Genomic DNA, 27,201 nt, shown 5'->3' on the forward strand with positions numbered 1-27,201 from the left:
CCAAACCCTAAAACTGTGTTTACTCTGCTGGGAGAAAACAAGGGAGGGACTCCGGGAGAAAACACACCCAAAGGCTTTACGGAAAAACTGGCTACAGATACAACCTTTATCCCCCCCAAGTATCTGTGAGTATTTTTATACCTGTATTACAGATGGTAGGGAGCTGACAGGAAATGAGGGAGAAGGAGATGTAACGAGGGGCTCAGCTGGAGCTGAAGTGTGGATGTTGCAGTTTATGGTCAGTGTCTTGACCTCTCAGCGCCTTGAACGTAAAGTTATTTATCTGGTGGTTAAAGTGTCCCTTTAAGTGTGACTTTTAAGAGAAGCAATAAAGAAAAGAAACTCTACTCAAAAAAACATCAATTTACATTGAGGCTAAACTATTTACTGCATATTAAAGGTCTCATGAAATGAAAAATACATTTTCTCAAATCTAATCCTGAAATAAAATACATTAAAAAAATAATCAGTATTTTAACATTAAAATCTGTGTATTTTCATTTGATGACTGATTTTGCACTCAAGGGCATTTACTAATTTTGCATGCAATTAAAATTATTTCTCAAATTATTGCTTCCCTCCCCACAAACTATAAGTTCCTCCAGTTATCGCCTGGGCCACTGCGCAGGAACTATGAGCTAGCTAGTGATTATTGGCTGACACTGTGTTTTTGGTTGCTTTCATAATGCAGCTAATGAAACATCAGCCAGTCTACACTGCACATCAGTCACTTTGAAATTCTCCTGTTCCTTTAAAAAAATTATATTACACTTTTTTGCTGACTAATGTTAGAGGGCATGAGCTACACTTTTTAAAGTCTGAGGTATCTGAGTATCTGTTGAGTCAATATAAATTTGGAAACAATTTAAGCAATGTTTTCCCAGCAGGCAAAAGACTGAGCTCAGTGTCAGTGAGAATGAATGATGTGATTAATAAGGACGAGATTAAAACCGTGGAGACACTGCGCTAATTAGAACATGATCACAGCTTCCCCTGTAAAACGACGCCTGTGTGAACAGTTTCTCATGTGGTGATTATTTACTAAGCGGCTCAGTCACGCAGACCCACATTGATTCATTTCAGGTTTTAGGCCATTAACTGCTCTTACGTTTAATTTCCTCCTGGCATTAAAAAAAAACCACAAAAACAAAAACAAAGAAAACCTTTGAGAGTCTTGAAGCTTGATGCAGAGAACATGAAACTGAGCCTGAAAATGTTACAGCAAACAAGTCCTCTGGCTCTGATGTCATCAGGGGCAATGCCAGATCCTAATTTAAACCAGGACCAACACTCATTAGTTGGAGTGGAGTCTTCAACGGGCTACGTCACTGTAGGGTCATTCACAACTGATATCTGACATCTTCATCTTGTTTATACATTAATTTTCTGTCATTTGACTCATCGTCTCAGCACTAATTGAGTGCTTTCCTGAAGGCAAAGTATCAGTGACAGGTTTATGTGTGAACGAGACGACAGCTCAGATCCTGTTCACTGAGAAAAGTTACGTGCGGCAGAAACAATCTGAGCTAAGTTCACTGTGGGGAACCCTCGGCATCACGGGCAGTTTGGTCACCCTGTCACATGGTTTCAGCCTGAAACCCTGGACTTACCTGCTGGGACCGGGTGAGGGGGCGTTTCGCTCAGGTGCTCGGGTTGGTGAAGTGAGCCCAGTCCAGGTACATGTGTGCACGCAGCACGCTCTCAGTGACAGACACACAGAGAGGTGGTAAAGAAACTGACAAACTGACAGATGCAGGGATGTGTGGATGTGGATGAAGGGTCACCAGGCTTAAAATACACTGGCAGAGACCCTGAGACTACGAGCGTGGTTACAGTACATGTGCAGACAAAAACCTGAATCAGCAGGTAGGTAATGAACAAGACTGTGAGTATGAAGAAGTGTTTTCCAATAAATTATCAGCTTACTATGATAAGAAGTGTGTGATTTTAAGAGAAACTCAGTCAGTCACTTGATAAAGAGTGAATTTCATGAAATTTTGAGTTTGGACTTTTTACCAAAACAAAGGGACTAAACAAAAAGGCACAGTTTACCAGTAAAATGCGAGTGGTGAAACTGGGAAAAGAGATGAACCAAAAGTTGCCTAAAAATTAGATCAGCCCTCTGGAGTCAATAAGGATATGCTGACTGGACATGCCGAGTCAGTATCGGTTGTTTAAGGAGCCGTCTGAGAGCTATGACTCAGGCAAGCAGTTTGGGAATTACATTATGTCATTACATCCTCACTCTGAATGCACTGGAACCGCGTGTGTGTGCGTGCGTGCGTGCGTGCATGCGTGCGTGCGAGGGTCGGCTCTGCCCTACTGAGTGTTTGATGCTGTAATAATTTTTAGCCAAACTCATAAATGTTTAATGTTCAGTGTAGTAGAAAAATCTCATTGTCCTGAATCTAAAAACAGATGCAGTACAACAGCAAAAACGTCCTGTATGTGTCCCAAACTGTGAATTCTCTTGTTTCCTCTCTTACCCACAAAATATTATATAACACCATGTGAACTAAGCAGCCTTGGAAGTGTTGCTAATTCAGCTTTTGTCCACACTATAAAAAACGTCAGCTGGATAGCTAAATGTGAATTATACAGCCATGTTTCCATCCAGCTACTGTGAAAGATTGAGTGGAAAGTCTAATTTAAAAACACTCCATTACATGAATTTGCTGGACCCTTTTGCCTAAAGTTCCACAAATACACACCTGGGTTTGGTGTGCTGCTTTTAGAGTCTGACACATGGCCAGGAGGAGACGGTAATGAGCCAACAACCCTACAAAACCCCACCCTTAACAGCCGACTGATGCCCGACCCACTCTTTCACCTGAGCTACAGCCTAAATTAGTAATACAAGCTTCCCAGTTCAATGCACATATTTGTTTTTGAACAGCAGAAATTTGCTTTTTTTTTCTTCTGCATTAGAAAAAATAATTTTTTTACCGTTATTGTTTTTTTTTCCTTTCTTTTCTTTTTTTTTTTTTTTTTTTTTTAGATTTTAGGCTTCTGTCCAAACACCTTTGTTGCAGAGGAGGAACGTGTAAATCACGTTGCTCATTTAATATGTTTCCTGCAGTTCACTTCATAGACTTGAGGTCACTGACTCTGTCGTTTGTGCATTTTGTTCAAGTATCAGCAATCACATTTCCATTGGTGTTATATTTTTAACCATTTTACCAGCTGCATGTGGAGACATGTAGTGACATCTTCTGTCAAAATAAATCAGAAATTAATTTATAAAGAAAAGAAATCCAACTTTCAAGTAGCCTGGAAACTCTATGTAGAGACACAGCGCTCGCAGTAGACACACAGCCGGTGTGAATACACACACACGTGTGTTCCTGGGATAACATACAACTAATCACAAGCCACACTTTTAAGAAACACTTTTTACATCTTGGTTCGTCTCTCATCCTCTCCAGGACGATTTTTAATCACCTGGTGCATTTGTTTTGGAGGTGGATGATCCCACGGTACATTACGGCGTCACCAAACTGCATCTTTTCTTATCGCTTTGATTAAGAGACCTCTTGCCGCAGACGGGGAATAAGAAATTTCATTAACATCACAGAAATGTCACAATAAAAACACACTGCAGCACACCAGCCTGAACTAACCAGCCGCACTATTCATAAAACATCTGTTAGACCCAACAACATTTCTACAAGCTGGAGGCTGTCCAGGAGTCAGACGTCTCTCTGGACCCCGCGAAGTTCAGGAATCAAAACTGTAACCAACTGTAGACACAACATCAGTCCTTTCAGCATCCAAAGTGTGCACATTACCAGCCAAGTGTCCTCCCTTGCTGTGTATAAGAGCATCAGCTAAACATCTAAACTGTTGATATGAGTCACTGGAAGTGTGTGTGTGTGTGTGTTCACTCAGTAGGCTAATGAAGTGGTTGGCTGGCTGGTTAGCTGGCTGGCAGGACTTCACACGCTGAGCCTTGTTCACAGACAGAGAGGCTAAACAGAGCGTGACTGATGATCTCATCTGATGATGGCCATCTTCATCACACCAGGAAGTGTGGAGGTGAGGAAGAGGCTGCCTTTAAATTTAGCCACTTAAGTTCCATATAGCTGTCAGCACAGGAAACTGTGTGCTCACCAGCTACAGCCCAAAATGCAACTGTCCAAGCATAAATTAAAAGTGTTTCACTATCAATTAATACTCACTGCAATCATTTGGAGACATCATTACAGTAAGCAGTAAGCAGTTATTGGGCGTTGCTCTTCTACAGCAAACACAGCCGAAGCTTTAAACAGTGAAAAAACAAAATATAAAAACAAAAACTAACAAATCAAAATAAAACTATCAAATTATTTAAAAGAAATACTTGCTAGATCAATCGATGATTGACAATCAAAACTATTTGTAAAACAATGAGTTGCTGCCTGTTGCAAATGAAAACTATTCAAACTTACAAAAAAAAAAAAAAAAAAAAAATTACACTCCTTCCTGCCAAAAACCATCTTGGTATGAAATACAAATGAAACGAAATACTGTGTGTGGAACATCAGTGAATACACAAAATCAAGACGTGCAGCAGGAGTTTGCAGATGGCGGTTGGTGGCCGGCGCAGCAGTCTGACTGATGAGCTCTTATCTGCTGCTAATTTCCCAGCCTGTTGTTAGGTGTAAATAGGTTAAGCAGTGTTTAGCGCTGCGGGGCTGACATTCTCCGGGTTTGATCCGCTGCCAACACGGTGACGAAGCTGATCCATCCATCAGCGCTCACACAAGCACAGCATGTCTGAACCACTGCCAGATGAGTAAGCTTCGTAAACACACAAACAAGAACACACACACACACACACTCGCTGTCACCAACTTCCTTATAAAAGCCACATTCACGCTGTTTATGTTAAGAAATTCATCTCTTATTCTTTAGCTGCTGGATCTTGCTCGTCTCATCCATCCATCCAGTTTCCCCCTCTCTCAGCGGAGTCACAGAGGGGTGAAAATGACTCTGGGTTACTATGCCATTGAAGACACCTTGACTTCATGTTGTCTGTTGGTGGCTTTTAACCGTCATTGGGTTCACTTCCCCTCTACAAAGCCACCAGCTACCCCAGCTGGGTACTACTTTTAAAGTGCTGCTTCCTATTAAACTGAAAATGCAAGCAAGCTCAAAGTTACTAACAGATGAGAATAAACCTATGATTGGGTTTCCTGCATTATACATTTTTTTTAATCGTATAAGAGGCACCAAAATTCTTCAAGTTCAAAAAGACAATTTTGGGTCTGTGCTTTAAAGGGAGAAGAGGAGCGTCAAAGTCTCTACCTGCAGATACTATCTGGTGTCACTTCCTTATTCTACACTGATGGTATTTTTATGTTTCTTATGTTGTTTCAGATAAAGTCAGATTAATTTAGAGGGTGATCTGCAATTCACATATTCTTGTTAATTTAGAGCCCTAAAAGAAAGTAATAATTGAAGGTAAATGGCCTGTGTATTGTTTAATTTTCCTCAGCGGTGTTGGCATTTAGTGTTTGTGCCAACGGCAAAACCATTCTTTATAATACCTTATTTTGATGAGTATGAACAGATTATTCTACATTTTTTGTAAAAAAACATACACTAAAGTTTTCAAATACACTAAATTATAATTAAAAAAACCAAGTAAATCAGACTTCAAATATCCAAAAATATTCATAATAATCACAAATTAAGATAATTGTTGGTTAGACTTTGTCTAAACCAAATACTCAGTAAAATGAAGTAAATCATGACTAAAATGACACAAGAATAATTGAACAAAGCTAAAAGAAGCAGACCAGGCTTTCAGTGCCAGTATTATGGGGACGATTCACTGTGTATGGAAGCTTTAAGCCTGGTGGTTTCACAGTTACTCTCTAATTTGCATCAAGGGAAATGAGCACAAGCCAGCACAGCCATCATTTACAAAAGCTGATATGTACACTTGAAAATATCTAGTAGCCACTAAGAGATAAAGTTTGCCCTTGACTTTTCACAGTCCACACTTCCCGCTCACAAAGTCAAGTGGCAATAGTCATATTTACTCAGGTGAGGGTTCCTCAGAACTCACCTGAGGGACATGACTCAGGACATTTGCATGCCTACAGTAAACATTAATGTGTAATGAGCCCCCTATCACCTCCAGGCAGGGAGGCCACAGGGACAGTTGATACACAGGATCATTGCATCATGGACAGTGACGAACACTTAAACTTCCCTTAAATTCTAGGGAGCGAAAGGACAGTGAAATAAAAACAGAAACTACTGAGGAGGACCTGACAGCATCCACCGACCCCTCTGCACCAAAGTCCAGCTAAACCTAAAGTTCCTGCTATGAGACAATAAACCGCCCTCACCCTCCAGCTGAGGGGAGGAGTGCGGGCTCACCGGAGAACGGGACGCAAACAGCCGTGTGTCTCTCACCTTTGTCTCGGCTCGGAGGACACCGAGTTGCAGCTGTGAACTGACAGGAGAGTAGAGGACTTCCGCGGCCCCAGCGGCGACGGCAGCAGGCTGGTGTTGGACGGGGACGGGGAGAGCAGGTTGCTGTTCCCCGGTGAGGGCACCGAGCCTCTGCGGCACCCCAGCAGCACCTCCGCGCTCCCCGCGTCGTTGAAGCCCGTGTCCGACGGCAGGACGAGGATCGGCGGTACGTTAAGGAGTCCTGTCCTCGGTGCTGCGGAGGGGTGGACGCTCCCGCAGCTCACGGACGCTGACAAACCGGAGAACGTCCCGTAGCTGTTGGTGCCCAGCTCCGGGCACAGCCCGGCCGCTGCCGCCTCCGCAGCGCCGGGGTCGGCTCCCTCCAGGTCAGCCTCCCTGTGGGGGCAGCCTCCTTCACTCTCGGCCGAACTGCTCTGGACCGGCCGTCCGTCCAGAGAGATGTTGTTCAGAAATAAAAGAGCGGCTTGTCTCCGGCGAGAGTTTTCCCGGTTTCTCCGACTGTGTTCCCTGTTGGTATGCGGTTTTTTGCCGCTAACGGCGGCCGCGATGGCGACGCTGTGCTGGCCGCAGGCAGCCGCCGCCGCCATGGTCTCCGTCCCACTGAGGAAGTCGACCGGAGGCTCGGCTCCAGACCCGCGGCTGTCAAATCCCTTTTACCCGGCGAGACACCGCGCCACGACCTCCTGTGCTCTCATTGGCCCAAACGGGAATACGTAATGACGTCTTGCGCCAGAGGAGAGGGGAGGAGTTTGGCCACGCTGTAAAGTGAACATACTGTCAGAAATATGTAAACATTCAGACCGTGGTCGGTGGATTTCACTCAATAATTACATCGTTATAATTACAAACATTTTTACTTTTGTTTCATTTTATTCAAATTACTTCTGAAGACATGCTCGACGTTTTTTTCTATTTGTGCTAAATTAATTCTCTTGTTTACCTTAGAGAAATAAAATCCTCCCTCCGAAATTAGTTTAAAAAGAATAACTGTGATGAAAGCTCACATAAGCATATGGTTGGATACCCACATGCAGTTTTTCCCCACCTCTATATTTACGGCCTTCAGCAAAAAATATGAAAAATTATTATTAGTAATAAAAATGGTGTTAGTAGCAGAACCGTTAAAAACAGATAAATAAGACGATATATAATATTGTCTTCTATCTTTTGCAGATAGTGTTGCCAGGATGTTGAATTTTCTATTACTTGATAAACATTTTAGCTAAATAATGTAAATGCACATTTAGGATTAGATTTTATTCTCATAAAAACATGTTAGTCATCTTGAATGTGACACTTTCACACAAAGTATTGGGACAGTCTGTGTGAAATCGAGCTAGTGAAATATATCAACAAAAAGCTGAAAGTAACTTATAAATGGTTTAAACAGCCAGTTTCTTTGACACTTAATGGTTGTACCACGAATGCAAATTTGACTGATTGCTTAAGAAAACAAATGTCTTGTATAGATTTACATATATCCACAACAACCACTGTGTTTCCCCTTCACATCAGTGAGTACCAGGGCTGCTGAGGCATTGACTCAGCTATCACTGCAGCTCTGCCTGACAGTGGCTTTGATTGGCTGTTGGCACTTTGTTATGAAACCTCAGTGGATTTTCTCTGCACTGATCCCTGCAGTGACACCAGCACTGAGCTCAGTGAACCTGGCCGGCTCAGCAGGACAATCACAATACGTAGTATGACTAGTAGCCTGCTAAATATAACCTGCAGGATACACCACTCCGTAATCCCTGCAGGCTGGGATTGTTATTGTACACTCGCCCCCTGATCCCCTACATCTGCACAGCAATAAATGAACTGCAAATGACCTTCCAGCTCAGCTGGGACAACAGCAGGATGGAAATCCAAAACTGACATCATGAAATTCAGTCTGAGCTCAGTGGATTTTCTTTTTTATTCGCATGATGTCATGTCTTATTATTATATATGTTATATACATGTTTTTGTCTATGTGAGGGACCTGGCTGGAGGCTCAGCTTAACAGAAGAAAGAGACAATGACCACAACCTCATCCTTAATAATATGCTGTTATTAAAACATCCACACTAGAGCCCATGAGAAAGAAATGTGTAGCTGAGCTGACATCTGCATTTGTTAAACGCTGATGTTGAGTGAGTGTCATCATGTGTGGTCTGTTGAATTGGTGGCCACGACTCGCTGTGATGAAGCATTTCATTAAACTGCAATGTAAAGTGCTGCACTGCACAGGGGGCTCGAAAAGCAGAGAGAAACCACTAGCTGGCAGCACAAGGCAGATAATTTGCCTATAGTTACACTTAAAATTGCAATTTCATGTTACATCTCTGTGAGGTTAATATATAACAAGATGCAAAAATGACATTTCAATGCATTTTAAACCATCATCTTGATGATGATGATGATGATGATTAGATTTTTGAAGAACATGTGGATGTGTCTGGCCTATCAATCAATAAAACTTTATTTTTATATCATATTTGTACTTGTACTTCACAGATGGCTGACAAGGTAATAATAAGACGATAAAAATGTTAAGAGTAAAACATATTGTTATACTGTAGGAGAAAACCAAAATAATGTTTGACTAATGATAAGTGGTGTAACCATGATGCTACAAAGCTGTGTGTGACAGAGGAGATAACTCTGTGTGTGTGTGTGTGTGTAACTAGGAGGATGATGATGATGATATGATGGTAAATGCCGCCACATGGATGACTGCAGAGATTACAGACCTGTAATCTGATTATGAGTTTATACAATGTGTCTGCTGCCCCTGACACACACACACACACACACACACACACACACACACACACACTGACAGAAATGACCTCAGAGTTTATCTCCTAGTGTCATTTTGACTGTTTTGAACTCTCATGATCTTTGGCCTTTGAAAGCAGAAGAGGAAGAAGCTGCAGTACTTGCCTGCGGTGAGTCCAAACACGCCGTCTTCCACCAACAGAAACAAAAGCTTTTTTCATTATTTGCCAGGTTTGTGAAGCCTGGAAAAACTTTGTGAGGACATGGTTAGTGTTTGGGTGTAATGTGTATTGTAAATCTGTTTCAATATCCACGTGGCAGAGGTGATCTCAAATAGCAGAACCTGATTGACCTTTAAGTTTGATCTCTCTCTCCTTCCTCTATCTCTTTTTGTCCAACACCGATTTCCCTCCATGAATGAACAAGCTCCCAATGGGCATCAAATCTGCCCATTTGCTTTAAAATGAAGCTAAAAACTGCTCTATTCTCCACTGCCTTCATTTAAACACTTAATCTTGCACTTTAATTGGATATTACCTATTTTATAATCTTAATATTCCTTTTACTTCTATTTTTATGCTTCTTTTTATTTCTGTTAGGTACACCGAATGACCTCTGTGTGTGATAATGGGCTACACAAATAAACTTGCCTTGTTTTGCCTACATTATGTAATTTGTTTTTAGTGCCTGTATACGATCCATCCAAGGTCAAGGCATAAAAACCAGCCTTTATGAACCTCTGCTACATTTACAGTGATGTGAATCACTGTTGGTGATAATGCAGTTATTCTGCTGATGATAAATAAATTGAAAAAGAAGAGCACACGGTGAGGGTGAGGAGAGTAATGCGGCTTGGGTGAAGCCCATGGGTGCACTGACTCTCTCTCTGATGTTCAGTGAGGCTGGCAGAGGAGTTGGCCCAGAGGGGAGAGAAGCAGTGCACCATGGGAAAGTCATGATGCCGCCACCAGGACAACAGGTCAATTCAGCGTTGGGAGCGAGAGAGAGACACACACACACACACACACACACACACACACTCACAGAAAGATCTATCTAGTTCCAGTAATTAAAACTGTAGCTATTGTTATGAAAACCAGTCATTACTTTCAGCTTGGCAGCAGAGAGGATGATACTCGGCTCTGTTATCCTCAGTTGCCTCCATGTGGTCACTGCTAGGTACTGCAATCCCTCAGAAGATACAGCTTTGTAAATTATTTAGATGCTTTTATTTTATGCAAATTCAGAGACATAAACTTGGATTCAAAAATAGATTGTGTTTCTTTTTTTCTGTCTACACGCAGGCTCCCTTTATGATGATGCATCATTTTTTAAATTTACATTTTTATGTTTTCTCTTTGTAGGAATTTCTTACAAATTCCTTAAAGTTAAAAAGTGAAATGTCATCAACTTTGAGCAGTGATGACTGTACTCCCTCCGACAGAAAAGAAAACTTCCCATTACAGGGCTGTGAAGCCTGGAAGGTTTTCCTCTTTAGGTAAAATGATCTGGTTGAGATTTCACTGATTTCTGTTTTAAATACACTTTAATTTCTGTCTTAAAGGTTCATTTTAAATACATAGGAAAGACATTTGTCAGTGGCGTTTTGATTTCATGTTTGTATCAGTGATGTGTTTTAAAACATGTAAATTATAATTAGCAAATTAAAAAAATTCTATTGTTTAACCATGGCTCTATTTTGAAGTCATATTTAACTTTGATCATTAACAGAATTAGTGTCTTACTTTACTTTTATTACACTCAAGCTGTTGTTTTGATTTCCTGTCTGTGAACACAGCAAGATCTGCATTTTAAGACATTAAACAGGCCTCTCCATGAGACAATTCATATTTACAGTTTGTCTGACTTGTAATGCAGAGAACATGGGCCGTGGACATGCTGCTCAGAGGCACTCAGGTAGGCTCAGAGTTCAGATACTGTCCAGATTCAACGTGGAACCAAACGCCTCCATCAGAGGTAGTAGTCTTCCTCCTCAATGTCTCCGTGTGTGTCCTGGAAGCCGAGCGCCTGGATGTCGTGGGTGATGTCAGTGATGCGTCGGTTGAATTCCTGAGATCCTGAGGCCAGAGAGCAGTTGTCGTACCTGCTGGGAAAACAAGCAGTTTATCTAAATGCTTCCTCAGCTCTCTGACTCACTGCTTACACAGATGTTCAGGTGAGAATGAGTGTGACTTACAGGAAATTCTCATTTTATTTTTACAAAAAGAAATTGAATGTATTTTTGTGTGTACTAGAACTGGACCACAGCCTCAACCTGGACTGGTTTTGCTTCACAGTGAATAAAACCATGACCAAAACCAACCTTAACTCAACAACAGTTGTCACACATAATCTCAACCCCCTAAAAAGATTTCTTTGACGTCACCTCTCATAGGTTTCGATATAAAAATCTAAGAGTGTAACAACTCCATAGTTTATTTAAAAACTGTTAATATTAGAAGACAACACAACCACAGAAACCTTGGCAATGATGGTGAACAGACTTATCCCTAAGCTGCCAGCTAGGTAAAAACTGACAGTCAAAGGTAACAAATATTGAAATTGAAAATGATTTATTCAACTTGTCTGTTATGGACTTAAAAATCATGAATAAAAATGATGGGTAGGTCATGGGCACCATCCCAAACTGAGTGACGATCACAAAGCACACTTCCTGACCTACATACCCTCTCAGGGCCGTCGCTGACGTGTTGCTCATGCTGCGTTTGATGCGTCCAAAGCTGTCGGTTAAAATCCCTCCCTCTCGGATCCCAATGCTTTCCAGGAAACTCTCAAACACTCCAACGTCCTTATCTTGGATAAACGGACGCATGCCTAGAAACAAAGGACACGAGTTACAGAGTTATGATAATTAAATATGACTTTGTTTGTACAGCATTCTGTTTGGATGGGTAAAACTGCAAATACTAATACAAGGAAATACAAAGAATACAAAGTCTTTCAATGTTCCTAAATATACAGCATATATTTTTTTACTTGAACTTTAGTGCAGTTAAAGGGCCAGATTCTAGGCTAATATAACAAAATACCTGATTGTACAAAATGCGCATCTACTGAATTCATATTCTAATGGTACACTTGCACTGTGTTTGTGAAACAGAGAATCTAACATGATTTTATGAAGCACAATCTGGGGAGATCTGTATTCTCTTAACAATTTTAATTAATAGTACTCACAGAAAGTAGTCCCCTCCCTTTTGCTATGAGAAACAGACTTTCACTCTGACTGAACTGGCTTTTACAGTCCAAATTTTCCAATACAAGCTTTGGTAACTGAAAAGTAATGTGCAACCTTTGGCCTCCTGCATCAGTTATGTGACCCTCATCAGTCCCACTGTGGGCCTCTGTAGACTCAGGGCAGTGCAGAGCGGATGAACTCAAACCTTCTTTATGAATCTGCCTCTGGGAGTGAATGTTCACTTTCACTTGAAAGCCGCTTTGTGTATTTTTTGAAAACACTTGACCTTGGTGACTCCCAGTGGTTGTATCAAAAAAAAAAAAAAAAAAGTCCCTGTGGTTGACAGCAGTGCACACTGAACGCGACACATACTGCTGCCCCAGATTTCACCAAGATTGAATCGTTTTTCCACAAATTCAAATTCTGCATGTCACTGCTGGACGTCTGCATCCTGTTGCTTAGTAATGAACTCTGACAACTAGTGATCTCTTGGGGGTTGATCTCCATTTATTCTGACAGGAGCAAATAATAAAGCAGAACATCCACATACATAAAACTGCCCTCTAAAGTTAAAAAGGAAAACAACAGTTTTCACTTTAACACAACTTAAAACAGGCTGCATTTAACTTCCAAGTCAGGTAAGGAGCACGAGAGGTTACTGACTTCAATGTGAAAGTGCACCTATGTTTAAATAGTGATAAAGATAATACAAAATAATGACATGAATAATTGTTTAAACTAATAGTGAAGCTTTTTAAAGGTGAATTATTATAACAAACATCTTAGTAAAATACAAATACCCTGAGGTTCACATTCATTGACAACATCTCTTTGATGTTTGTCTGGTTTTTTTCTGGCTCAACCTTTCATAATGATGATTATACACCACTGAGCATTAACAGGGTGTGTGGAGAAAAACACCAGCCTCTCATTCTGTCTCTCACTCACTAAAAGGAAGCTGTGGTTTCCTCAGTGGAAGTGGGTCAGAGCTGAATTTGTTGCGGTACACACACACACACACACACACACACACACACACACACACACACACACACCAACACCAACACATACACACATGTCAACATCCAGGTGTACAAAATCACACAGTATTCCACTGCAATACTACCACACAAACAGAATAAATAATAGGTTTTGGTTTGCTGCAGAGTTTCAGTCAGTTAATTAGCTCTTGCTCTCTCTCTCTCTCTCTCCCCCTCTCTGTGCGCCTCTATGTTGCTCACCCAGAAGTAGAAACTTGCGGTTGTCTCCGTACAGTTGCAGCAGCTCAGAGCAGAAGTGGTCAATGTTTGATCCCAGTCTGTATTCCCTCAGCAACACTGCAAACTGCTGCAACTCCACCGAACTCAGCTTGTTCCGCAGCTACACACACACACACAAACACAAAGAGAGAGCAAACATAGATAAATTTTGCCATTTTCTGATGGGATCAGGTCTTTTATGCCTTTACAACTAGCTAACCGTCTTTAGCTTAGGCACAAGGTCCAAACTGTATTCTGCTGGTTTAAAGCTGTTGTGCACATAGAGAACTGCAATACAATTAGTTTATAAATGTGTTATTAAATACAATTTTATTACAAAAACAAAGGTTTTAGACACAGCAAGATGTACAGTATCTCTTCCTCTGCTATTGTGACTTGATTGTGCATGTGTAGGGATGTTGTGCATCTAATGCTTCAGTAGGTCACATCCAGAATCCAACAGTTATAGCTGGAGGGTCCTGTTGGTTTTACTTTTCATCTGACATCCTGCACCCTCTACATAAACAGAGAATTTCTTATGGAAATTTAAAAAACTGGAATCTTATTTAATCTGTAACTTTTAAAACTCTTTAATGTGTACCATAATCTGTCCACTTTTTGACATTTTAATACAATGTCCTCACCCTTTACATTTAAATTGATGAATTTCATCATATGACATGGAGTCCCAGTTGTCTTTGCACTGATCTCAAACAGTACAATGCTTCAAAAAAAAAGCATGGAATCTATTCCACTTTGCAGAAGCTGTGCAGAGCTGTGTTATGGATGATGGTGGGGAACAAAGGACATGGAAGCAAGCACACACACTCAAACACACACACATACACACACACACATACACACACACACACACACACACACACACACACACACACACACACACACACACACACACACACACACACACACTCACTATGATCATGTATTCCTGCATCAGCAGCAGGGTGGGGTTACTGTCTCCTGCGTCACTGGCTGAAGCCAGACTGCGATGGGAGTCCTGCAGCGAGAGAGATGAACTCTCACTGTATGTCTCACTGTAGTAGAGCTCAAAGGCATCCTGGGAGCCATCGCTGAGGGACAGAGGTGGAGTTAGTGGCGACCTCTGCTCACACATCATTGTCAGAATATCATCTAATAAAAACAAAATGTAACTGATAGATAGATTAATAGATGTGTTCGTCTAGTTCAGGGGTCGGCAACCCGTGGCTCCGGAGCCGCATGCGGCTCTTTCATCCCTCTGCTGCGGCTCCCTGTGGCTTTGGAAAATAAATAATGAGTATTTAATTTAAATTTATTTTATTTTAGTTTGTTAGTATTTTAAATGTTATTCTAAATTTGAAGATTATGGTGATCTTGTAACAGTAAAATAAAACGTGTTTAATTTTTTGTCTCTCAAAATATGCATCACACCCGCCAGCATGCAATTTATTGAGCTTTTTGACCCCCGGTAGGCCAACCATGGATAAATCCAAGGAAAGAAAAGTTTTTGAAGAAAACAGAACGTTTAATGCTACGTGGGCAGATTCATTTGCTTTCACTGCTGACAAGGAGAACTCAAATAGACATTGAGTATTTTATTTGAAAGTAACCTTCAACCAAGCGTCTTTTTTTCGGAGTTCAAAATGTTTTTGTTGCATGCAGAAATAAAATTTAGTTTTCTCTTTAGCAGTTCATTGATTTCATAAATGCAACACACTATAGTTTTTTTATACATAGCATAAAGGTAAAAGTGATATATACAGTGTTATCTTCATTTTAGATGTCAAAGGGTTTTGTGGCTCCTGGTGTTTTCTTTTCTGTGGGAAACGGGTCCAAATGGCTCTTTGAGTGTTTAAGGTTGCCGACCCCTGGTCTAGTTTGTAGTTGCTGCTAATCAATCATTCACTCAGTTAGTTGTTGTTTACTGTGCTGTGCACCTCAATTATATAGGATTTCCCTGGATTAAGATAAATCAGTTCTCTGGGCTTTTATTGTAAGGTTCTTTGAAATTAAAAATTAATTTCTAAGTGGAAACCAAATGAGGAGAAACATTACATGCTATGAGAGTATAAAATCCCAGACTTCAAACTGTAAATCTGGAGCTTTAGTGATGTTGGACAGGATCATAATAATGAGACAAGAATCTGCATAGAATAATAATGAGGCCTAGTTTGTGCCCTGATCCACTTATTTGAATTGTATAGGAAGATTTATGTTTGACTTATAGTAATTTATGTACACCAAGCTGCATGTTTTATGGTATTTGGAAAATGTGTTTTGTTGTGTTTTTTTTCAAGATTGTGTGTTTCTGTTTTGTTGGTTTGTAAAGTGTCTGTGAAGTAGGTCAGTATATATTTGGCAAATCAAAATGAGATCTGTAGAGAAGGGCACCACCACTGTGTTGAAAACTAATTTTGTAATCAACATCATGGCTTAACTTGACGCTATATGAGCTGCTAATGAGAACACTTGATGTGGTAAAAGTTGTCAACGCTATCGGCCGGAAATGTCTGTTAGAAAACTTGTGAAGCTGTGAGTTTATAACAACAGTTGAAGTTTCAGTGAGGACCAAATGTTACTCACTATGAGCTGCAGCAGCTAAACTCTGGATCGTAACTGTAGGACATGTCACTTAGACAGCTGTCACCTACACAGAAAAAGACAGAGACAGAGAATTAGACACAGTTTACTATTAAAACCAACCAAGACGCTGAAGGATGAGATGAAGGAAGTTTAAAGACCTGGTAGAGGCTGCAGTGTTAGACAGGTGTTGGACAGAAAATGATAAAGCTGTTTCCAGAGCTTTGCAAAGAGAACAGTTTCACCATTTCACCATTCATTACAATATATAGTGTTGATCCTCTGTCCCCACATTTTCCTCTGCTTGTGCCAAACAGAAACCGTGTGTCACTCACTCCTCTGCAGCCAAAAGCGGTCGGGCATGGTGTGATGAAACCCCGCCCTGTCGACACACTCGATGGTCTGATGGCCGTAAATGATCTGGAACATCTGACAAATCAGAGAGCAGTACTCCTCTGCAGCATCCTGCGTGCGTGCGCGCGCGCACACACACACACACACACACACACACACAGAAGCAAACATCATGCTGAATTAGTTACCACATCAATAACAGCTGTGATCTTGTCTGACATCACAGCTTTGTTGATATGCAGCAGTGAGAGAAAATACTTTTATCATTATTATAACATTGAATTTTCTTTATGTTTTGGACCCTGATTTTCCCCCCATTTCACTTTAGCTGAGTGTACGAAACAAGTTCTGCTGTGTGAGCAGCTTCACTGCAGCTGCAATGGTTAGTGCCATGTTCAAGGGCACCCAATAATGAATGTAAGGATTTGTACCAGCAACCAAGCAAAACCCAGACGATAACAGCAGTCTGTTGTCGTGATGAAACACGACTGGAGTCTATGAGCTGAGAGCCAACGGAACACTGACACACTAATGCTGCCAGTCCAAACAAATTATAGCTCTGTGAATGAGGTTAACAATGATAGACGAACCCTATCGCCACACACACACACACATACACACACACACACACACAAATCCAATAGCAAAGCTACTCTGCTGTAAATCTGATGCAGTGGTTCAGGTTATGCAACAACACAGTCTTAGTACGAGTGTGTGTGTGTTTGTGTGTGTTTGTGTGTGTATGCAGAGGAATGAGCATCATCAGTATTGTCCTACTTTCCACAGTTACAACATGATTTGATGCCAAATGATTAGTGAACCCTGATGAAAGAGCTAATTTCATTGTTTTATTTCCTGTCGCTGTTCTTTCTTTCTTGAACCTGAATATAGACTGAATGTCCAGTGGAAAGTTATTAAGTTTGTTTGGTCCAACACTCTCCACACTGTCACTGGATGAATTTTTTTTTTTTTAATGTAAATCTAAATATGTGGTCTTTGGCACCACCAGCAGGTCAAAGTTTCTGCTCATCTGAAAGTAAAACTAATGAGCATATTCCCATTGTGTGCTTGGAGTAACAGTTCAATATTTAGGCTTATTATTTATCTTATTTGCTTTCCTTTCGAAGGTGAGATAATCTCATGTCTGTGTGTTAAGTGTGGATGTGGTGTGTGTTAAGACATGATATGGTTAGCCTAGCTTAGCATAAGGGCTGAAAGCAGAAGTTTAACAACTAGCCTGACTCTGTTCAAAATTTAAAAAATACACCCCAAACCACCCTCAAAAGAGCTAATTTTGCTAAGTTTTGCTATTGCTGCGTAGCCAGTGTTAGCGCTAACAGCTGTTTACTTACCAGTCTGCAAGGACCATTGCAGGTTCAACATGAATGATTATCACCTCTCGTATCATAAAGACAATGATAGCCAACTCTCTTATCAAGCAACAATCACCCCCACCCTTTACTGGCACAAAACTATGTTTGGTAACAGCGAAAACTTACAAATAGGCCCTTTAAAGTTCATTTATTTACATGTTGTATCTTCGTTAAACCCTAACAAAACTGGGACAGAGCTGTTTCCCTCTGCTTCCAGTCTTTATGCTAAGCTAGGCTAATTGCCTCCTGGCTCAAGTGCTGTGCGTATTAATTTTTTTTTAATCAATCTTCTCATCTAACTCTCAGGAAGAAAGCAAATGAGGATATTATCTAAAAAGCCAAACTAGGGGACTGTGAGAGAATGTAGCACTGGCCTGTGGTCCGTCCAGCCAGCATGAGAAACCTCAGTCAATCATCAGTCAGGAGACCCACCCTGTTCTCTACAGCCAGGATGACCAGGTTGCAGTATGCATCAGGGCAGGGTGTGGGCTCCAGCGGGTTGTGGTTCCTCCTCTCCCAGCTGCCGTAGCTCTTACCCCGTTCCCAGCTCCCTGTGCAGGCTTGCCGCCGCTCCCAGCTCCCTCCGCTCCCTCCTCCTCCTCCACCACCTCCTCCTCTCCTCTCCCAGCTCCCCCCTCCTCCACCACCTCCTCCATGCCTCCTCTCCCAGCTCCCTCCACCGGCTCCTCCAACTCCCACCCCCCAGCTCCCGCTCATGGGTCTCGCTCTACGATTCTCCCAGCTCCCTCCTGTTTTACGTGTTTGCTGCCTCCTCTCCCAGCTCCCTCCCACTCTCTTCCTCTCTAAACTCCCTCCTCCTCCTCTCTCTCCCCCTCCACCACCTCCTCCCCCTCCTCTCTCCACGTTCTGGTTTTTGTCGTGGTTACTTCTGGACAGCGATGGCCTCCAATCGACTCCACAGATGGTGTGCCGTCGCTCCATAGTGCCCCCTGCAGGCCGCGGGTCGGCGTTGCAGCTCATGGTTTGACGTCGCCCATCGATGCCTGTTGGTTTTTTCCTGTCAAGGCTGTCGTCCCCGGCAACCACAGTGTCCACGTTCAGACCTGAGGGTTTTAAAAATAATGTAAACATCACCTTTTTGCATATTCAGAAGTATGCTAAGCTAGGTTAATAGCCTTCCTGCTCCAACTCCAGTACAGTATTTCACAAAATCTTGAACTGTTCCTTTAAAGTGTAAGAACTACTGGTAATGGTTCCTCTTGAGCCTCTTGAGGGACCACTACAAAACAGCTCACACAAAATCCCATAATTCTATGTGGCCAAGCAATATTTGTTTCCACCAGCTCTGTTCAGCTAAGCTGCTTGGTCATGAAGGCGCAGCAGGAAAAAGGCCAGGCAAATCATATTAAATGATCATTTCATGAATAACCATTCTCACAGTTGTAAATATGAAAGTTTCAGGACTTAAAGTTCATGCTGTAACTTGTTTTCTCATTTTGTCAACTGAAAAGTGCAACTTTCATTTTTAAAAAACTGCTATCATTCCGGGGTCTCGTCCACAGGTGCGAGCTCACCTGTCTTGAGGACCAGCAGGTGCAGTGCGTCGTCTCTCAGGTAGGAGGCCGCAGCGATCTCGTGCGTGGGGATCCTCATCAGCAGCTTCTCGTTGTCCCTCCACGTCAGCAGCAGACAGCGAGCAGACAGACTCAAGATACAGTCCTGATCAATGCTGGTCTTCAGCGGCAGCAGCTTCAGCTGCTACTGACGAACACACAGGAGGACTGATTATAGGTTATTGATTATTGAGTCAATGTTGAGTAAAAGACAAAATAAAGACTACTAACACTGACACTCATTAGAGAATAAATGATTATTGATAAATCCTGCCTTTTGATATATATTGATTACATTACTTACTTGCTAACTTTAGCATTTACAAATTATGTTTATTGATCATGGAGTTAATAATACAGTAATGATTCCTAACTTTGGCTCTGATCAGTTATGTACAGATTATTAATTATCAGTCTGAGACGAGAGCTGCTTTAAGTTGGATAATGTTTACTGATGGCAACAGTTATTAGTTACATTTGTTATTGATTACAGAAGGGCAATGTTATTAGTTATAAATTGATTATTATTAATAATTAAACCTAGCTTGGATTATTTATAAATTATTGATATAATTGTTATTTGTTATTAATTATTCACCCCAGAATTGATTAGTTAGTGACAGTATATTGATTACTTACCCTGGCTGGTTTTAGTTATATTGGTTCTACTAACCTCAAGAGTGCTTCATTATAGATACATTATTGATAGATACATTATTGATAATGAACCTCAGTAGTGATTAGCTGTAGATAAATTATTTTTCTTGAGTATTATGTATGAAGTATTACTAACCCTGGCTGTATCCAGTAGTTGTAGCAGTTCGTCTCGGCTGGAGGGATTCAGTGAAACTGACACCCAGTTCAGGTGACCAAGGAACTAGAGGTCAAAGGTAAAGATTTTTTTAAATGAGGTTAATGGTGACACAAGTATATAATATTGTATTGTATTGTATTGTATTGTATTCTGTATTGTGTTCTACCTTGACCTCCTTCTCTACGTAGTCAAAGATGAGCCTCTCAGGGTGAATGACGTAGTCAGGGGGATAGAGGGGGACAGTGTGCAGTGGGCGGCGGTAAATGCTGCCTCGATCTACTGGCCTTCGACCAGATTTGGACCAGACCAGCCGCTTAATGGGGGAGACAAAACCCTGGGGGGGAGAGATAAAGAGACAAACAATGAGAGAGCGAGACAGAGTGAAATATCTTGACAACTATTGAATTTTAATTTTGTTAGATATTCATGTCTGCCTCAGGAAGCATTTTAATGACTTTGTCTGGTGTTATCATCAGGTCTACAATTCCCATTGTCAAGTATTTTGGTTTGACCACCTGCAAAACTAATGACATTCCTCTCAGCTGCAGCTGTACTTTCAGTTCAGCGCTAATTAGTAACTGTTGTTATGCTAACAAGGTAAACTAAGATCTTGAACATGTAAAACATTAAACACCAGCATGTTAGCATCGTCAATATAGGCACGTTAGCATACTGACATATGCTCTGCTGTGGCTAAGGTCAGCGTCTCCTTGTGAGCTTGGTGACCTAATGAGCTTCTCTCTCGTACCATCAGGCCAATCCTTGCACACAACATCAACAATGACAGTTATTTGTTTTAACACATTCCTTCTCTGCAGAGGATGAACCTTTTCCTCTGGCACCACTCTCAGGGTAGACTTTACATTTTTTGCACGAGTACTAGTAACTCTAAGAATAAGTAAATCCTCTGAATGTTGTTTATTTTGTCCAACATTTTAGCATTCTGGCAGTCTGGTGGTGTTCTGGGTTTGAGGAGGCTAATATTTATGTGTTCGTACATGCCTCAGTATATTTGTGTTTGTGTGCGTATGTGTGTGTGTGTGTTAATGCAATACATCCCTTTGGCTGTTCAAGCGGTGATTGACAGGTGAGCAGTGATCTCTGACAGCTCCCTACTGAGACTCACTGACAACACAGCACACACTGTTAGACACCCACTGACACACACACAAACACACATTAATATACTCTGGCTCCAGGGCACAGGGAGAATGGACATTACGCGCGCACACGCTGATTAGAGAGAAGGAATTAACTTGCTTTAGTGTCAGAAACCTGTCTTGTCTTTCTTGCTGAATAATAACAAGCACAGATCTCTATGTATCAGAATGATGCTGACTTCTGATGAACATCTCTGTAGTCAGCTGGATTTAATTTGAGGACAAAGACAGAGGATGATTATGATGAGTTTTTTTTTCCTCTTCTTGTTCCAGAGTTTTTTTGAGGAGGCAGATTGAGGGAAATAATTGGATTTTGTAATGAATGTGCTTAATGAAACAACCTGTCCAGGTCAGATCGAGGTGTTATGGAATGAGCTTTTCTGTCCCTTTTTTAAAGAAATATTTTTCTGTTCTCTCTGAAATGTGACTAAATTAGCTCTGGAGAACAATCAGGATCTGACCATCCCAGTCCAAATTACCTGAACAAGATGCAATGTGGAAATTAAGAGACAGAACAGAACTACTGTACCTTCTTGGATTTCTTTGGTTCATAGTCCATCGTGGTTCAGAAGAGTCCCGCTCCCGGTCACACTCTTCCTGAATGGATTTTTATGCTTCAGTTTGTCCTTTGTTGTCATTGGGTTTGTCTCTCAGTTGTTTTTTCCATCATGGTTCCCTGTGTGTCCCTGTCTCTCTCTGTTCGAGTTATTTTAGCTTCTGTTACAGCTTCTTCATTCTTGCTCTTTCTCTTTCTACACTGATTGTTCTTTTTAGACCTCTCCTGAGGCCACACACACACACACACACACACACACACACACAAAGAGAGAACAGGAAACAGAGGAAGCCCACTTCCTGTCCAAGAGGAAACTCCACCAGAGACTGATAAGGTTCATTCTCTCCGTGCTCATAACACATACACATAAAATGAACCTTTAATTAAACCCACCCTTAACCCCGTCTAAGGTTTTTACACTTACACAACAAAAAGTTTTTACAAGCTTGGTTTTATTGTCCAGCAAAACTGGAAAATGAACAGTTTGAAAGCGCAAATGTGTTTGACTGTACTGGTACTGACTGTACCAACAGATAATAATCAGCCAGAAATCAAGAATCAGCATCTGACATTCAGACTGTTTGTGCTTAACTATGAAAATATAACCAATGTTAAAAAAAAAAAAAAAAATTCCTTTTCATTACCTCTACTTTCAGATGTTCATCTACATCGACACTATTCAAAACTTTACCTGATGTGATGATATTTTTTTACAGAAGCTGGAACTGGACTTATATATTTTATATTTATATATTTTAACCTGACTTTAATTCCTTCCTATAGACCCACAAACTCTATTTTGAGCTTGATGAGATTTTACTTGCTCAGTCCTGAATTTTCCAACAAAGGAGCATTGTATAAATTCTACATTTTCCTCAGCTGCCTAAAGATTTGGAGAAAGTTATTTGTGCTTTTATTGTGTCTCACCTTGACTACGTAAATCTGTCTGAGCTGACCACTGCAGATCTGATCTAGCTTTAATACAGCAAATTTAAAATTTAGCTTCCTGTCAACTTAAGGATTTATTAATTTTTAAAGAGCTTGTTCACCTCTAATCTTTGAGTCTCATATCTTCAGGGTTGAGACTTCTGACTGTTAAAAGTCAAGGCTGGGAAATATCAGTGATTCTGATGTTGTTGTTGTTCCTCCACTCTGGAACCAAATCACTGCACATCTGAAAAAAGTATGTTAAACCCATTTGTTTTTAGGGTTTCTATTTTGTGGGCTGTACACTTTATTCTGCTCTTTTATTTCCCTCTTTCACTTTATGTGAGGAACTTCTCACTTGTGATTTCATACGCAATATAAATATGTTTGTTAGCTTCTTTTGATGTAGTTGAAATCAGAGCGTCATTGTCTGTATTTTAATGCACTTACACACGAGGTTGTCCTTTTTCTTTAAGAACCACTTATGCAGTGGTAGAGAAAGTATTCAGATGCTTTACTAAAGTAAAAGTACTAATACCACTCTGTAAAATACTCAATTAAAAGTAAAAGCCCTGCTTTCAGATAAATGTAGTGAAGTAAATACATTAATATTAATATAGTAAATATTGCAGAGGAGGAGAAGTATACAGTTGCATGAAAAGAAAATACTCCAGTAAAGTACGAATACCTCACATTTGTACTTGAGTACAGCAGGTAGTAAATGTACATAGTAAAATTCTACCACTTCACATACAATGATCAAAACAGTAGTATTATGTAGTGGCCATTTTGAACATGCGGCATTTCAATAGTTGTTTTCACTTTAAAGTGACAGTGCACAGAGACATTGGTTCTTATTGGTTCTCACTGCCTTTCATGGTTCTCTTTCCAAGTATGACTCAGTGTTAACTTTAACAGCATGTTTAAATTTAGCTGCAAGTGTGTTAATGCAAGTCTTTAATTAACTACCACCACTAATGATGCCAAGACAATATACTCAAATTAAATGCTAATTTCTTTAGTGTTGATCACATTTGAAGTGATGATGTAATTTCTAGTTTGGAGAAAAGATGCTTTCCAGACCCAAACTTGTTTCTTCTGTCTGTGTCTTCCTGTCAGCTGTGAGATATAAATATTTTCTGCCAACATTTTTTTGAGTTTTGGTTAATTCACACGAGAAACTTTTCTCACTGGTTTAAAGTGGGTGGGGCTTAGTTTGTCACATATGTCACTGCACCAATCAGAGTTTTAGCAATATAAGACTCTGATCAATCAAACCCACACAGTCCTTATGCAGCAGATTTTTATATGTTTTGAGAGTTGAACATTTCATAAATAATACAAACAATGCTTATTAAGTATTATTTAATGTTATACATATACATTCAGGGTTTTAAACTACACAATCTTATTTTAAATTCAAGTGATAATCCCTAAATATCTATATACTAATAAATAATAACTATATAAACTTTAAAACAATAATTTTCCTAAATGTATTATCTTCTGGGTTCAGTTCAGGCACTTTATGAACCGGTACTCCTCTGAGCTGGAAATATGCATGTTTCATTTCTTGTTAACACAAGGAACGTTGATATTGCAGCAGGTGTTTTGCCCTTTCAGTAAGATAGATTAAAAATAGAAAAACTAAAGTAAATAAAATACCTGCTGTGACATGCTGTTTTTTTTTAGTAATCTGTAATTTAAAGGCGTAAGATTTGAAAACAAACAGGACTTGAAGTGTGCAGCTGCAGTGAGCAGGTTTGGCCACAGGGAGGCAGCGCTGTGATAAGGACTAATTGGAGGAGGAAGGAGGAGGAAGAGGAGGAGAGGAAAGAAGAAAAGACATTTCCTCTTAGCAGGACACTGATGGAGACTGAAGAGATGACAGCAAACCTGTGACCTTCATGAGACACACACACATACACACACATACATACACACGCACGCACACATGCACACACACGCATGATTGTTTTTTGCTTTTTTTTCCTGGACTCCCTCTCTCTCCCTCCCTCCCTCTCTCTCATCCCCCCCCCCCCCCCCCCCCCCGTCTCAGACCTGAAAAACTTGGCCAGGGCCTTAACTCAAAAGTTCTGCACCAAACTAAGATTCCTACCAACGTCACCAAACTTCTAAAACTAAATATTTCATACAGACAAGCAAGTGTTGAAGTGTCTCTTGTATGGGTCCAGCTGTGGGGGTGCTATTCCCGTTCTCCAGAGGGATTTGAAGAAATCTGCTCAGTTGTTTCAAAGCAAAAAAGGGCAGAGGACACAGTTTATCCGGAGAAAACAGAGCTGAGACTCTCATTGTTAAGTGTCGACGGCAGAAGGTTAAAAGACAGAAAGACTGATGGGAGGGAAAGAAAACCAGGGTAAAAAAGCAACAGGGCAACTGGGAAATGCAGTTATAATTAAAGAAAGTGTGGCAAACACACCAACAAGATTTTTTCTTCTCCACTATGACCTGGTGGTTTATGGAAATCACTCAAAGGTAAGAAAGTTAAAATGGTGCATAATTGGTGTTTAAAGGCCCTCGATACCCACGGCGTAGCTTGGTGATCAGACCTCTGCTCAGGTTTAAAGTGATAGTTCGACTTATTTAACGTAGGCTGGTGTTAGGTTAGTGTATTACCTTACCTGCAGTAGATCCGGATCAGTGTGTCCAGTTTGGGAGCACCAGCACAGAAGCTGAGCGATGTACAGCTGTGGGCTGAAGTGTACATTTTAATTTGAATGTTTTCACAGCTTTATCTTGCTGTCAAATGTGCCCTCTCTATTGGAACTACATTTTTTCCACCGTTGAACTTCTGCATACCTACGCACAAGCGCACTTACGCTTAGCTCTGCCCGACTCAGATGGCTGATCAGCGGCGTAATACAGTAGTTCAACGGTTCACAAACTGTAGTTCCAAAAGAAAGGGTTGTTTGACGGTAAGATGAAGCCGTGAAAATATTCAAAATAAATGAACATGAATGAAGCTGTACAGCTGCTGTATGTCAGTGTACAATGACTGATAAAGAACATGAGGTTAACTTCTACAGCAGCTTTGCTCTTTCTGCAAATGTGTTTCAGCACACACAAACACACACACACACACACACACACATACACACAGTACATACACACATATACACAAGAGAAATGCACATATTGTATATACACATGAAACCACCTGCTCTTGATGTTCTTTCTCTCTATGACACACACACACACATTTTTAGAGATACAGAGTTGATGTACCACCAAAACATATCAAGGTCTGACGTACTTTGAAGTTCACACCAGCATGATTGATGTGTGTGTGTGTGTGTGTGTGTGTGTGTATGCATCAGCGATATCAAAGAAGCAGCATCCTTAAAAAATCCTCATGCTTCAAAAACACACAAGGTCTGATGCAAGAGGAGAGGAAAAAGAGGAGCAAAATTGGCATGAAAAACACAGGAGGAAGAGGAAAGAGGAAAGGGGGGAGAGGAAAATGGAAAAGGATGGAGAAAAAGAGAGGATGATCAGAAGAAGGAAGATGGGAATGAAAGAAAAAGAAAACAAAAAAGGAAGAAGCAGATGGGTGAGGAAGGAAGAAAAGGAAAAGGAAGAAGGCAGCAAAAGGGAGGGAAAATGAAGTGGAAGGAGGGAACAAGGGAGAAAAGTCATGAAAATAAGAGGAATATCGAAGACTGGATGAATAAATGAAATGTAATAAAAATGAGGAGAAAAAGAATGAGAGAAGAAGGGATGAAGGGGAGCAATAACATGCAAGATGTGAAGATTGAATAAGCAAATAAAGTGTAGAGACACAAGGGGAATAGGAAAGGATTCAAGGTAAGAAGGAAGGAAGAATGCACAAATAAAGCACTGATGAAATAAAAATTAAGGAGGAAACAAGGATGCAAGGAATAAAAACAAAACAAAACAATGGAATACTTTGAAGAGGTAATGAGAGGCCGAAGTTGGAGAAAAATGAGGGAGGGACAAGCAAGAAGATACAAAAAAAAAGAACAAAAAGATGAAAAGATGAGGAATACTCACCCCTATTCTTTTTCTGTCTGGTACATGAAAAGTACATAAAAAAAAGGACAAAGAGAAATGGGACTGAAAACAGACAAGAGAAACAAAAATGACATAAACAGTGCAGTTTGGACCTGGAGAGAGAGAGAGGAGGAGGAGGGGGGATCGCTGTTTGGTCTCTGGATCTCTGGAGATGCCGACCAAA

The 27,201-nt window shown here is 40.7% G+C and overlaps 2 protein-coding genes and 1 long non-coding RNA gene across 4 annotated transcripts in view; 1 reads left to right on the forward strand and 2 right to left on the reverse strand.

Moving 5' to 3' along the window:
- Positions 1-7,751, reverse strand: part of cables2b (Cdk5 and Abl enzyme substrate 2b) — a 40,990-nt gene extending 33,239 nt beyond the window's left edge. The window contains exon 1 of the mRNA XM_071477477.1: positions 6,406-7,751. Coding sequence (XP_071333578.1) covers positions 6,406-7,013 — 608 coding nt within the window. The 5' untranslated portion in view covers positions 7,014-7,751. The remainder of the gene's footprint in view (positions 1-6,405) is intronic.
- Positions 7,752-10,713: 2,962 nt separating this feature from the next.
- Positions 10,714-22,303, reverse strand: ccm2l (CCM2 like scaffold protein). 2 transcript variants are annotated; one of them, XM_071477475.1, is made up of 11 exons: positions 22,032-22,303; positions 20,509-20,676; positions 20,322-20,405; positions 19,490-19,673; positions 18,387-19,018; positions 16,563-16,692; positions 16,231-16,294; positions 14,582-14,738; positions 13,630-13,768; positions 11,877-12,024; positions 10,714-11,296 (listed from the first exon to the last, which is right to left on the reverse strand). In XM_071477475.1, the coding sequence occupies exons 1-11, from the start codon at positions 22,059-22,061 to the stop codon at positions 11,161-11,163; spliced, it is 1,872 nt and encodes a 623-aa protein (XP_071333576.1). In that variant the 5' UTR covers positions 22,062-22,303; the 3' UTR covers positions 10,714-11,160. The 2 variants fall into 2 exon arrangements, with proteins under 2 accessions (XP_071333576.1, XP_071333577.1); XM_071477476.1 differs by having other exon boundaries at positions 10,714-11,293; positions 22,032-22,300.
- LOC139621172 (uncharacterized) lies at positions 14,721-15,670 on the forward strand. Its single transcript, XR_011690939.1, has 2 exons — positions 14,721-14,859; positions 15,532-15,670. It is a non-coding gene; the product is annotated as an uncharacterized lncRNA (long non-coding RNA).
- Positions 22,304-27,201: the final 4,898 nt, after the last annotated feature.

The sequence above is a fragment of the Trachinotus anak genome, unplaced genomic scaffold (assembly GCF_046630095.1).
Source record: "Trachinotus anak isolate AG129_WGS33_773 ecotype Australia unplaced genomic scaffold, CSIRO_AGI_Tana_v1 ptg000004l, whole genome shotgun sequence".
NCBI lineage: Eukaryota > Metazoa > Chordata > Actinopteri > Carangiformes > Carangidae > Trachinotus > Trachinotus anak.